Here is a 14,531-nt window from a genome sequence, read left to right on the forward strand (position 1 = left end):
TACAGAAACATTTCTATAGTATGCCAAAATGTGACACTTTCTTAGTGTTTTTTCCCTAGCTGAGACTTTGAATAAATTCTGCTACTTCTATATGGTACGTTAAAGCAATGAAAAAGTGTCCTTTTAAAGTTGGGTTTTAGTAAGATTTTCTTACCATTGTTACTTTACTAAATTTCTTCTGCCATTGCCTGTTCTCATTTTGGGGCCCTCTTTTTCTCTCCTCTCTGAACTGCAGAATTTGTGCCCTTACTTATCATTCTACACAATGACAGAATTTAAAATTTGAATCTGAGTTAAACTGATTTTTTTGATCTGATGAAACTGCTGCTGAAAATGGCAGAATGCATACTCTACTAAGTACATATAGTGTAGGAGTGCATGTTCAGTATAGTTAGTTACAGTAAAAAGAATAAAAGAGATGACTAAGCAACTTAATAAAAATAAGGGATTTGTGGAAGCATCCTGTAGAAGTGTTAAATTTCCAGAGATGGATTGCATTCCTGCTCCTCCAGTCAGATAGCTAAGAGGGAAGCGTATTAATTTTTGGTATTTTAAATCCTTTGCTTTTATAACTGTGAAAATTGAATTGAAATCTTCTCTGATATTTAGGTGCTACACTCAACGAGAAAGATGATGACTCCCTCCCAGCAGAGACTGGCCAAAACCATCCGTTTTTCAGACGATCAGACTCTATGACGTTCCTTGGCTGCATTCCACCCAATCCTTTTGAGGTTCCTCTGGCAGAGGCCATCCCCCTGGCAGACCAGCCCCATCTATTACAGGTGACATCAGAGATAGTGTTCTGGAAGAAAACCGCAGCTTGCTTTTTCATTTCTAACTGAAGTATATTATTTACCCAGAATGCTTTTGTTAATTTTCAGCCAAATGCTCGCAAAGAAGATCTGTTTGGCCGCCCAAGTCAGGGTCTATATTCATCTTCTGCCAACAGCGGGAAATGCTTAATGGAAGTTACAGTGGATAGAAACTGCCTTGAGGTAGATGAAAGGTTTTATTATTTTAAAAAATAGGGTAATTTAAGCTAGTACCTTCATTCCTTAAAAAGACACTTTAATGTTTTTAGAGAGAATTTTAAGTAGCTTTCAGAATGATAATTTAAATGCCCAGTAAGTGTGAAAACTTGGACTTTTTTTGAAAAACAGGCTTAAATTTTTCTTAAATGTAGGAAATCTTATGGTTACTGACTTATAGCAGATTTCAGGCAATATTTTTAAAGACTGCAGTACAATGCCAAGTTAATTTTGAAATGCCAATTATGTAATTATTTGTGATAAAAAGAATTAAATCTCCCTGTAGCCCAGTAGATTTGACTTGCCTACAGACTGAGCATTAAATGGCAAGCGTATGAAATGCAACCATAAAGTGGGAAAATGGTTTTTCTTATTTGTTGAAATGATTGAGGATATTGTGTTCTAACAGATCAATTACAGTGCTCACTTTTGTATGGTTTAAAAATTTTTTATATATATCCTGAAAAAGCCTTTTAGACTGCTTTTAAAGTGCAATTAAATTTTACTTTCCCGTGTTTAGGTTCTTCCAACAAAGATGTCTTATGCAGCCAACTTAAAAAATGTTATGAGCATGCAAAATCGGCAAAAGAAGGAAGGGGAGGAACAAAATGTGCCTACAGAAGAATCTGAGAGTTCAAAGCCAGGGCCTTCAGCTCATGATCTTGCAGCACAACTGAAAAGCAGCTTATTGGCAGAGATAGGGTTGACAGAAAGTGAAGGGCCACCTCTCACATCTTTCAGGTAGTTTGAGTTAAAAATTACACTATGAAATATTACTGAACTGATAAAGGATATTTGGGACTCTGAAAAGTCTTTTTAAATTAAAATGGGTAGCTTGCTTTAGTTTGAATTTGTAGTTTGTGTTTGATAGCTTTTAAAATGAATGGTTGAACAGTCTTCAAAGCAGTCTGTGCAAACTGTAGTTAAAGTCCTTTACTACCTGACTTCCTACTGCAGACCTGCTGGGTAGGATGATGTCCTGGGTAGCTAAGTTTAAAAATTGGAATTGACAGCTTGCCGTCTGTGTCTGGTGATACTGACCACACTTTATGCAGTTAGGGATTGATCTGCCCTCACTTTGAATTACAGGGTTTTTTTTTAAAAATTAATGTCTTGGTTGAAGGGAGACCAGTAATAGTGAATTCCATATAACAGTGAGGTTACATGCTTTTGAAGTAATTTCTCTTTGGTAGCAAGACTTGTGTTTCAGCTGAAACTGAGCAGCTTCATGTGTTTTTGTCCACAAACTTATTGTACTGTGTTGTTTTTTATCAGAAATAAAGAACTTATTTGAAGGCAGAGGGTAAAAAAAGGCAGAAGTATACAAAATGTGTCTGAAATTTAACTTTGTTTTGCTTGTCTGTCATTTTTTCCCTCCTTCTGTCAGGCCACAGTGTAGCTTCATGGGCATGGTTATATCTCATGACATGTTGCTGGGACGTTGGCGCCTTTCTTTAGAGTTGTTTGGCAGAGTATTCATGGAAGATGTTGGAGCAGAGCCTGGATCGGTATGTATTTCCCAGTGTAAGGACAATTCCTCATACAACTAAACTGTGAACGTCCTTCGTTATTCTGATTTTGGGTTTTGTTATTTTTTATTTTAAGATCTTGACTGAATTAGGTGGCTTTGAAGTAAAAGAATCAAAATTCCGCAGGGAGATGGAAAAACTTAGAAACCAGCAATCCAGGGATTTGACGTTGGAGGTAAAAAATGTTAGTTTATCTTCTGAATTTGTTTTCATTAAAAGTTGAATTATTGCATGTTGCAGTAACTTGATAGGAGAGCTGTATTTCAGAGTCTGCAAGCAGATGTCTTAAACCTACTGTGTGAGCTGTGTTCCAATTACTCTGTATTTTTTCACAGTCTAATTGGTATTTTCTGAGTCTATGCAGAAGTGTCCAGAAACTTCTTGTGAAGCTGAAAATCTCTCAGCGTGTGATGATTGGTAAAGGAACAAAATCTTTTTTGTGTTTTTACTAGGTTGATCGAGACAGAGATCTTCTAATACAGCAGACCATGAGGCAGCTCAACAATCATTTTGGTCGTAGGTGTGCTACCACTCCGATGGCTGTACACAGAGTAAAAGTTACTTTTAAGGATGAGCCAGGAGAAGGCAGCGGTGTAGCGCGAAGCTTTTATACTGCCATTGCGCAGGCTTTTCTGTCCAACGAGAAACTGCCAAATCTAGATTGTATTCAGAATGCCAACAAGGGTACCCATACAAGTAAGTGATGCACAGCAGTTAATCTACAAATAATGTTCATAAAAGCATCAGATGGTTTTTTACATTGAAATACTTGGCATTGTCTCAGAGATTTCTCTTGTTATCTCAGCACGACAACTATGAAAATTGTGCATGTTACTTCTCTGGGGCAAGGAAATGGCTTTTTTTCTGCTTCCAGAAACAGGAAGCTCTTGTTTTTCTTGAAACAAGAGTGTGCTTTAGATGTTCTCAGCTTTTTTGAGCATCTTTCTTTCCAGTAGGTAATAATTGTTAAGATTTTAGCTAGTAAGAACTTACACACTTTAATGTGACTGCTCCATCTGGCTTGTCACAAATACATTTTAAAGTTTTTGAAAGTATATATAAACCCTTGAAGTATTTTGGCATTTTTAAGTTGGTACAAACACTTCAGGTTCCTTTCTTAAGTTTGACTGAACCTGGATCACTGCTTTAAGTGAAGTGGTTCTGTCTCATTGATGTCTTCCGAGCTATCTTCCAAAACTGTGTCCTCCTTACACTGAAACTTAGGTAGGAGAGAGAAATATGAAGATGTTTAAGCTTATGAGGTTTTCTCCCCCTTCAGGTCTGATGCAGAGATTGCGAAATAGGGGGGAGAGAGATCGGGAAAGGGAGCGAGAGAGAGAAATGCGGAGAAGTAGTGGCTTACGAGCTGGTTCTCGGAGAGACAGGGATAGGTAAGTGATATATTTTTAATTTGTTGGAGATACTTTGTCGAATAGAATAATTGCCTTGGTTATCTTCAGGAAAGATACTTTTACTTCCTCAAATTAAAGCTGTCTGTCTTTTTCACTTTCAAGAGCAATTTACAGTGTAATTTCTTGAGATTCAATATATACTTTAATTCTTTAAAGAATAATTTTGCTTACTTTAGCACTGATAAATTACCTCAACCGTATGCCATAAATCCATCCTTCTAAAACAATAATAAAAAACTTGTGTACTAGAATAAAATTGTGAGGTGGTTTAAAAACAACATTGCCATTGGTGGCATGTCTGACTGCTGTATCCAAAATACTAGTAGTACTGTAATTTCATGTTCGTTTTGATTCTCTGTTTCTGAATCGTTCTCTCCAAGCAGCTATGAGCAACACTACTATTTCAGCATAAAAGCTAATGCTATTTTGAATCTGTGTGCAAATGATACTGTTTCAGAGGATTTTTGCATATTTCCTCTGAAATGAGTACAAACTGCTCTAATTTTCTTAAGGGACTTTAGAAGACAACTTTCCATTGACACACGGCCTTTTAGACCGGCGTCAGAAGGAAATCCTAGTGATGATCCTGACCCTCTTCCAGCACATAGACAAGCCCTTGGAGAAAGGCTCTACCCTCGAGTGCAAGCAATGCAACCGGTAAGACCTATCTATCTAATACACTTAATAACACATTGTTCTTGTCGTCTTTTAATTTAAAAATTAATTTCCTTGTCCATTATTGTTTAACCTAACTGAAAATATTTGAATGCGTAGGGCTGTTTTTATATTCTTTGGCATTTTCTTAAGATTTTTTTTTCTGTAATTTGTCATTTAGCTTAGGAGGTATCTTGTAATGCATTCTATATTTAAAATACTAAAACTTTCATAAAACCATATTTGAAAATGAGAGAACTGAAGGAAAATAGTAAGACATGTCACTCCTTATCCTTAGGCGTTTGCAAGTAAAATCACAGGAATGCTGTTGGAATTGTCCCCTGCTCAGCTGCTACTGTTACTAGCTAGTGAAGATTCCCTTAGAGCAAGAGTTGATGAAGCAATGGAACTCATTATTGCACATGGCAGGTAGAGTATCAAGGATTTAGATAAGAAACGAAAACTGATTTTGTGGCCAAAGCACTTGTACTGTGCTACATCTAACTCTGATACATGCAACTTATTCCTTGCTTTGTTCTAGATATTTTTCTTTGGACAAGTGACTTGTTGACTTTGGTTTAATCTAATCCGTATGGTTTCAGAGTATCACAGCTCCTTATTGTGAAATTAAATCTGCCTTTTTTTTTTTTTTTACCCTGTCAAGGGAGAATGGTGCTGACAGTATATTGGATCTTGGATTGCTAGACTCTTCAGATAAAGTGCAGGTAACAACATGTTGCACAAATTAAATTTAGTGAAGATCCAGTTGTATCAATTAATTTTAAAAATTTCAGCAACTGGAGCCTTCCTTTATCATGCAAGACAAAGTTCTGTTTAATGATCTTGTGGAGTTATCTTTTTTTTTTCCTTTCTTTTTTTCTTTTGAAAAGATTAAACAGTAATTACTCAAAAGTATAAAATGTTACCATAGGAAATATCCTGGAATTTCTTAACCAATGGAACTTGAATCTCTGGGTCTAGTAGCAAAAGGCTTGTGGATGTGTGTCAGTAACTAGAAGTAAGTTTGTTAATTGCTATTCTGACTTTCAAAACAGGAAAATAGAAAGCGACATGGTTCCAGCCGCAGCGTAGTAGATATGGAATTAGATGATACAGATGATGGGGATGATAATGCACCACTTTTCTACCAACCTGGAAAACGAGGTTTTTATACACCAAGACCTGGTAAAAACACAGAAGCAAGGCTGAATTGTTTCAGAAACATTGGCAGGTATGCTGCTATTAACCTTCTAGTCTGAAAAAATGTAAAAGACAACTATACAAAATACCAGGGAGCGTACCAATGATCTAAGCTGCAGAAACTTTCTTTATTACTTTACGCTCTGTATTTCTCGACTGGAGATAAATAGTGGGGAATTTGTCAACTTGAGGTTTCTTTTCCTGTTAAATTTTTACTTTTATCTTTTTTTACAATCTGGAAGTTTTATACTGCAGGAAATATTTTTTTTGAAATTATATGTGTCCATGATTTTCTTTTGGGGACTGACAGGTCTGGAAAAGCTAGCTGCAGCCTGATTCTTAGAATGTTTTGACTTTTTTAATGTGAGTTTGCTGAAAGATCTCCAGTGTAATTTCTGTTGTATCAAAACAAAACCCAAACATTTATTTTCAGAATCCTAGGATTGTGCTTGTTGCAGAATGAACTATGTCCCATTACGTTAAATAGACACGTAATCAAAGTTCTTCTTGGCAGAAAGGTAAGTTGAACATAGAAATTTTAATTTCCTTTAATTACATAAAATCTCATCTTTAAAAACTGCTTTTTTCCTAACATGCATGTATTGACTAGCAGAGTTGATACTGGAACTGTTAAGGATGCCTTTAAATTTAATTTGAGAAGTATTAATTTTTTCATTTCTTAGATTTTGAACTGAGTAGATGTACTAGAAGTCAGGTATTTGACTAAGATGGAATGATTTGTAATAGGTTAGCTTTTGATTCTCTTCAGAAACAGCTTACTGTCTCCCCTTTTTCTCTTCCTGAAACTGAAGACTCAAAGAGATAGTGTTGGACAGTATTAGGCAATAGCATCTCAGCTTAACAATATTTGAGAGAACTCATTGAATTGATTTGTAATTAAAATTTTCTCAGGTGTAGGTATAATTTAATTCAGAGCAATAATTACCTAAACTCTTGGCAAAAATGCTTCCTCGCCCCAATGAACACTAATTATGTGCTGCACATTTCTTGCATTAGTCAATAGCATTGTAAGTTCTGTCAGATGCAACAAACTTAAACCAAGGCTTATTGCTGCTGGTCTTTCCTTAAAAACAATGTTGATCACATAATCAGTGATCCAACATACATATGATCTTTAATGAAAAAGGGTTAATGTCAGAAAGATACGCTTCCAAATATCGCCTGATAACTTCCAGGAGAGGTTCCCTTCTAATTATTTTCTTCATTTTTTTCTTCTTGAATATGTATTTCTTCCAGTTAAATGTTGGATACATCAAAGAATATTTTACTTAGGTTTAGTTTAGTTTGGTTAGTAGATGACTTTTCTCTCCAGGCTGATAAAGAACAGAGAGGCAAGCAACTATGGAAAACAGCAAGAAGTATACATTGGTATTTGAATTGTTGGAAACTGTGGTGTGCAGCTACTGGGCCATCGGTCATTTAAATGTGTGTGTATATGTAGGAGCAGTATGTATGTGTTTAAGTGGAGGGGAACTTTCAGCATTGTGGAGCACTGATGCAAATTGTTTCCAACTTCAGTCAGCCTCCATCAGATCTCTGTTGATCTAGGTGACACGTAGAAGAATTTATTTTAAAAAACCCTATAAATTTTCTTTATAACCTCTATGCCCTTAATAGCAGGAAGGGCCTATCTTTACGTCCCGCTAATGCACTTCAGTTGAGTATTCTAACGTACCTTCAAAAGCAGGCTGAAAATAGGAGCTTGACTGCCATTATTTCCAAGTGTTTGAATGTTTTATTATATGGGTTATGCACTGCTGTATGCGAGTGCATAGATAAGGCACAGATCACATAATTTTGAATATATTCTTAAACAAGTGGTATGTTATCTTTTTTTATAGGTGAACTGGCACGACTTTGCTTTTTTTGATCCGGTTATGTATGAAAGCCTTCGGCAACTTATCCTCGCTTCCCAGAGTACAGATGCTGATGCAGTGTTTGCAGCAATGGACTTAGCCTTTGCAATAGACCTGTGTAAGGAGGAGGGTGGAGGGCAGGTAAGCACAGCTAAACCTGTGTCTCTGTAGGTTCAGAATTTGACAGCTTATGCATGTTGTAGTGTACACATAATCCATGCTCTGCTCAGATGGCAGAGATAACATTTTACCCTTCCTAGATTCGAATACAGAATTCTTCATTGACACTGAAGGGTGGGGCTTTTCCTTGCAGGTGATATAGAGCCTACCATAAAGCCTGGATAGCATAGTCAATCCTAGGGAATCTCTAAAGCTAACTTGTAGTAGTATATTTTGCTTGTTTTTAGAGGGATATTAAGCCATAAATCACTGTTCAGCATACTGTGGCTGTTGTAATAATCTCATTTCCTTTTTCTTTTTTTTTTTTGTTTTAATGGTCCTTATTACTTTGCTATAGGTTGAACTTATTTCCAATGGTGTAAATATACCAGTCACTCCTCAGAATGTATATGAGTATGTTCGGAAATATGCAGAACACCGAATGTTGGTAGTAGCAGAACAACCCCTACATGTAAGTCTTTGGTGGAGTGTTTTTTTTAAAAAAAAAGAAGAATCAATAAAATTTCAGTCAGTTAATTCTTTTCCTCATTATGGTATTGCTAATCAGATTTCTTTTGAAGTCTCAATAGCTTGATTAAAAATATTTAATCTTCTAATTTTTTTGTAATTTTATAGCTGTTTATGCAGTACTGTGAAGACTAGGTACTTTGAGCAATTTCTCTTTTTTACAGAATGAAAGATAATTTCTTTTAAACTTGATCTCATTGGTTAAGCATATGTTACTTCTTGAGCTCAAATGGCATGTATCCTCTTGGAATTTTTGCTTTGTATTTAGCAGCTACTTTGTTCTAATAATTGTCACCTTTGATTTGTTTAGCCTTATAAACAAAGATTAAAAAGAAATTTCAAAATATTTACATAAATCACTTTGAACTTCTTATTTGATTGTGTCCTTGTTTTAAAAGGCAAAGTCAGTTGTGAAACATACAACTTTGTTCTTATTTTACTAGCCTGGCAGGAAACTTAACAATTGACTATAAAACCTGTATTAAAAATAACTTGTTTTTTGAAGCCTTTTTAAAATAAAAGTTATGGCATAACATATTTTTGTAAACAGTTAATGAAGGTCCAGTACTTAGAGCCACTTACTCTTTGTCATATGATACTATATCTAAACTTGGTCATTTCTGCTGACTGTGGTTTCCTGCTGCACTTCTGAGATACGCTAGCAGACTGCTAGATTACCTCTGCGCAGTTTAGGTCCAAAACTCTCACAGAAAGAGCATGTTCCTGGAATTAAGTTACTTGGTCTCCATGTCCGCCTGTATTAATAGTTTGACTCTTGTTTATTTTAAGAGTTGAAACCCATAACATTTGTATTCATTTTGAAAGTTACTAAAACAAAATTATTCATATTCTTCCATTTTGAAAATGGAATTTCCAATCTTTTCAGGATAATACTTATATAAATAAAATATGTGTGTGTGCATAACATTTTTAAAGCAGAGTTGGCATGTGAGTGTCTGAGGAGGCAAAGTAGCATGCAAGATGCATTTTTTGTAATTCCCATCAGAGTCAGCATAGCTCAGCAAAATACCCGAACTTTTTAGCATTAGAGTGCATTTGTTTCTGCTCCTGGTGAAATACTAGTTCCAACCATTACTGCTGTCTTTTGCAAAAGTAGGTGGGGTTTAACAGATCAGTTTGTTATTTCAGAAAATTTGCATCTCAGATGGTAAAAGCTTTGAAAGAAAAGAACAGCTAGGAGAATAATGAATTTTGAGTTAATAGGTGATTTCACATGGAACTGTTCAGTAATGCATTTAAAGTCAATCTGGAAGGGATATGGCTATAATGTGAATCTTGTGGTTTTCACTTAAGGCAATGAGGAAGGGTCTCCTGGATGTCCTTCCAAAGAATTCATTAGAAGATTTGACAGCAGAAGATTTCAGACTTTTGGTAAATGGCTGTGGTGAAGTAAATGTGCAAATGCTAATCAGCTTTACCTCTTTCAATGATGAGTCAGGTATGAAATAACTTACTCATTCAGAAACAGAGTTGCAGGGATAACTTAACACTGTTCTGTGTGGAGTAGAGTTACCAGCATTAAGCTTAAACTACCTCTTCAAATTTGACATCAGTTAATAAGTCACTGAAAGTCCTTAATAAAATCATTACTGTGGTTTTTACATACCTTTGAAAATATTTACCTTCAGTTAGGGAGGGGGAAAAAAGCACATTGTCCAACTTTGCTGTCATTTGATGTTAAACAGAAAGATTGTATTATTACTAGCATATCTTCCCTTCCGAAAGTTCTGACCTAACCTTAGAACTACAAATGTGATGGATGCAGTCTAATATTTCTTACATAATTTTTAAACTATATTTAGCTGTCGTTAGGCTTTTTGGGAGGGAGGGAAGGAGTGGGAGTTGTACTGAGGTAACTTGGAGTTACCCTTTACATTTAAAAGTATGTGTATTAGTTTTGAAATGACTAGTGTCTCCAATATCAGGACTTTATGAATGAGATTGTAGCTGAGATCCAACTTGCAGTACATGTAAAAAAGTTCTCTTAATATTTCTTGTCCAGTGTACCAGCTGAATTACATCTCTCTCTTATTTCACACAGGAGAAAATGCTGAGAAGCTTTTGCAATTCAAGCGTTGGTTTTGGTCCATAGTTGAGAAGATGAGTATGACAGAAAGACAAGATCTAGTAAGTTGTCCGTTCCCAGTGGAAATGTGCAGAACTAGAATAACTTTGGCATCGTTACTGTTTTTAACTGTGTCTACCTGCAGAGACTTTGTGGAGTGTTAAGGTAGCAGAGCAGGGTAGTAGGGTTTGATTAGAGTTTCAGTTCAGGAACATCAGGTGTGAATCCTAGACCTTCTTGCAACTGAAAGTAAGCATGGTATGTCCTTATCCGTATTCACAGGTCTCTTATGGAAGAACAGTTACAGTCTCTGCACAGTCGTTCTTAAGCTGATAACTGTGGTTAGTCAACTGTGTTGTGGGCTAGTAGGGTTTTGAGGTTGAGTTCTCTTCCTGGATCATGTACTCTCCTGACTCTGTGTATCCTGAAGGCAGCACCTGTGTCCTCTCTGTAAGATGTCAGTAATGATACTATCTCCTTCTGAAAGCCCTTTAAGAATAGCTGACGAGAAGCATGAAAGAACATGATACTGTTCAGGGGGTTTCATTTTGGAAAACTTGCCTGTAAATTGTATTCAGTATACACTTCTTAAAACTATTTGCTTTTAACTTCCTACTGCTTAAGGTACTATCTTTCCTTTACAGTTTGCTAAAAGGAAACAAGGACTAAGAAGTGGAAAATCTAGAGTATATTTATTAAGGAATATCTATGGTTACCTTTGGTAGTGAGTCTGCTCAGCAAGTCAGTATTTCTCACTTGAAACAAACCAAATATTCTCTGTTGCTGCCTCTTGTCTGTACAAGTACTATATTCTGGAGTTGCTAACTGGTTTGTGAGAGATTTCTGATGCACTTTGTATCGATGGCAGTCACCATCTTCCCAGATGGATCTGGGGACATTTCATTTACTGAGGATTTGTTGATAGAGGATCATTTTGAGTGCTGCTTTTATCATTTTTAACAGAAGAATATAATATAATGAGCAGTTGAGGAAAGGAAGTGAAGGAAGTTACTACAAAAGCATGTAGCGTGATCACTGAGTTTAGTTGTCATATTGAACAGAACGTAGTATGATCAAACTCACTGTGACTGTGCAGTTCTTTAACCTCCATACACAACATGTAGGCAATATGAATTTTAGCCTTGTACAGCAAAATCTTAAATGCCGTCTTCTTTTTTCAGGTTTACTTTTGGACATCAAGTCCATCATTGCCTGCCAGTGAGGAGGGATTCCAGCCTATGCCATCAATCACAATAAGACCACCAGATGACCAACATCTTCCTACAGCAAACACTTGCATTTCTCGCCTTTATGTCCCGCTCTATTCCTCTAAGCAGATTTTGAAACAGAAATTGTTACTCGCCATTAAGACCAAGAATTTTGGTTTTGTGTAGAGTATAAAAAGTGTGTATTGCTGTGTAATATTACTAGCTAAGTTTTGTAGATTTTTCCATTTGTCTATAAAAGTTTATGAAAGTTAATGCTGTCATACCCCTGGTGGTACTTTAAAGATTTAAATGCAAACATTCCTGTACTAAATTTGTAATGTAAAGGCCTAAGGAGCACTAGCAATATCTGATTGCAACAGTTTGCTAGTCAATAACTCCTTTGCCTAACCCCAGCCAAAGATGACAGCAGAACAATATAATTTACACTGTGATTTATCTTTTTGCTGAGGGAAAATATGTAAAATGTTCTGAAAATTCACTGCTGCCTTTGTGGAAAGTGATTCGGCAAAGGTTCTTGTATAGAGGGAATAGGGAATTTCGAAATAAAAAATTAAGTATGTTCTGTGTTTTATTTTAACTTTTTTTATGGTGTTTAATTTGTGGTTGGCTGCAATTGTGTATCATGTATATTGAACTTGTAAAAAGTTCCTGACAGCCCAGATCCTGGAGTTGGGATCGTTCACTTATGAAACCACTTTCATTGCAATTTTTGTTATGATTGCATTGAACTCTGGCGCATCAGATACCATCACTAATATTTTGCATGTAATCTGTACCTTTAGTGGTTTTTTTTTTTTTGTACATATGATGAGGCCAATGCACAGTATTTCATAGTTCACAATCAACATTTTTGTATCCCTGTTTCAGTGAACAGACAGGCAGGAGATTGTTCCACTACCAGTTCTAACCCGACACTTGTACTATGTTATCTAACTATGTAAACTCAGCCTGGGCACTTTCTGGTAACTGTAAAATGTTTATAAGATCATGATTATTGAAGATACATTTTGGAAAACTTTAATGTTCGTGAGCAGCTTAACTTCTTTTGTATCTAGCCTTTTTTTAAGTATCTTGTTACAGTTTTTTAATAAAGAAATTGCAGACAAAATACCAAGTCATACTGAAGAAACAATAGTTTTTATTTATTTAGCCATTTATACTTTAGCTAACAGCATACACTAAACACAGTTGTTCATTAAAAAATCTGAATTTTGTAACTGAAAAATTGACCTGCAGGAGACATCCCACATTTTACAGTTAGCAGAGAATCCTGAATGAAACGGGCCAGGCAACCCCTTCTTTTCACAGAATTGGTTTGCAGGGAAAGTGGCTTGTTTTGAAAAATCTCAAAGTAATTAGGTTAGAATAAAATTATCAAACTGCATTGTAGTAGGTTCTGCTGTTTGTTTACTTTTGAAGTGGTTGATTGCTTTGGGGGCGGGCAGTCTTTGACCATAACCTAGGACATGTTTTCCCTAATACTTGAGAGATTTTTGAGAGTTAGGAAGTGATTAATAAAGGAAGGAGCTACTTTTTTTGGTATCAAAACAAATTTCTGAAAGCAGACTGAAGTATTGAAGGTTAAGAGCTTTTGTGGTGGTGATGTTCTCCGTCTTTCTTGCTTCTCCAACTCCATGAGTCCATGTTAGTGATTTTTTTTTTTCTTCCTTTTGTTGGGAAGAGCTAAACTAATGTTCCATCAAAATCCAAGTGGAATTCGCCTTTGCCAGAACTACTCTGGGTTTTCCTTTCTGTCAGCTAGTTGAGGATGACCAGAAGTTACGTACAGCTGTGATTTTCAAAAAAAAAAAGCCTCTGTTTTCATCATCTATTTAGTTGCTAGAGGTGTGGAGGACAGTTGAGATCAGAAATTCTGATCACCAGTTGCCAAATTGATGCGGAAAATCCTGTTTTCTAAATAAGGCTGACTGTTTCAGGCTTGTGTAGTTAAACTGCAGATAAATCAAGTAAACAGATGTAGAATTATCTCTGCATGTACTAATACTTCCTAAATCAGTCGTCCTAGAAGAGGGTAGTTTCAATGTATGAGGATTGGCGTCTATTCTGGATTTCCTGTTGTGACCTCCAGCGTATCTTAAGTTCAAAGCTGTATCAGATTTTACTATGCTAGTATCAATTAAAAATAAAAAGCAGTACAGCTACACAAGTCTAAATATAGGTGTATTAGTATAGAAAAATTTATACTGGTATGGCTGTTCTCATATACTAAGGAGGATAGTTGAAAAGGTACAAAGCAACTTATGCCTGGATTACTCACTGGTGTAATTATTTCCATTACCAAAAACGCCTCTAACTGAAATGTGTAAAGTTAGTAGAAAGCAACAAAAGAAACTGTTTAGAACAGGCATCAAAGCTACAGTCTGTAAAATAAAGCTCCCTCCCTCACAAAGCTTTGTGAGACTTGGTGTATTAGAAAGTATCCAAGGCCCTTGGATGAAAGGCCATATATAAATGTAAAGAACTTTGTATATATCTATATATATATGTATTGTGTGTATATGTATATAAGTGTATGTGTATGTATAACATATAAATATATGTTATATGTATATATATTTCTGTATATAGCTTAAACATTTTTTTAAGTCCTGTAATGTATAGCTAGATAAAAATTATACAGCTAACTCATAGTAGCTCACCATATATACACACACAAGGCATTCTGATAAGTGGAGAGGGAATCTAGAATGATTTATGCTGTCGTCATTGACTTGAAATGTGTATGTAGCTTTATAAATAGCTTTTTTTCCTCTGTATGGTATATCAAGATTTTAATAAGAAAAATGTTTATTAAAATCATACACCTCA

The 14,531-nt window shown here is 35.7% G+C and overlaps 1 protein-coding gene across 1 annotated transcript in view; it reads left to right on the plus strand.

Moving 5' to 3' along the window:
* UBR5 (ubiquitin protein ligase E3 component n-recognin 5) overlaps positions 1-14,531 on the plus strand; it is a 95,234-nt gene extending 80,703 nt beyond the window's left edge. The window contains exons 43-59 of the mRNA XM_068395692.1: positions 610-782; positions 882-995; positions 1,549-1,769; positions 2,416-2,536; positions 2,634-2,732; positions 3,010-3,253; positions 3,837-3,948; positions 4,482-4,626; positions 4,922-5,052; positions 5,288-5,348; positions 5,679-5,854; positions 6,257-6,341; positions 7,686-7,841; positions 8,218-8,331; positions 9,702-9,846; positions 10,450-10,535; positions 11,655-14,531. Of these exons, the coding sequence (XP_068251793.1) occupies positions 610-782; positions 882-995; positions 1,549-1,769; positions 2,416-2,536; positions 2,634-2,732; positions 3,010-3,253; positions 3,837-3,948; positions 4,482-4,626; positions 4,922-5,052; positions 5,288-5,348; positions 5,679-5,854; positions 6,257-6,341; positions 7,686-7,841; positions 8,218-8,331; positions 9,702-9,846; positions 10,450-10,535; positions 11,655-11,867 (2,396 nt within the window). The 3' untranslated portion in view covers positions 11,868-14,531. The remainder of the gene's footprint in view (positions 1-609; positions 783-881; positions 996-1,548; positions 1,770-2,415; positions 2,537-2,633; positions 2,733-3,009; positions 3,254-3,836; positions 3,949-4,481; positions 4,627-4,921; positions 5,053-5,287; positions 5,349-5,678; positions 5,855-6,256; positions 6,342-7,685; positions 7,842-8,217; positions 8,332-9,701; positions 9,847-10,449; positions 10,536-11,654) is intronic.

The sequence above is a fragment of the Nyctibius grandis genome, chromosome 3 (genome assembly GCF_013368605.1).
Source record: "Nyctibius grandis isolate bNycGra1 chromosome 3, bNycGra1.pri, whole genome shotgun sequence".
NCBI lineage: Eukaryota > Metazoa > Chordata > Aves > Nyctibiiformes > Nyctibiidae > Nyctibius > Nyctibius grandis.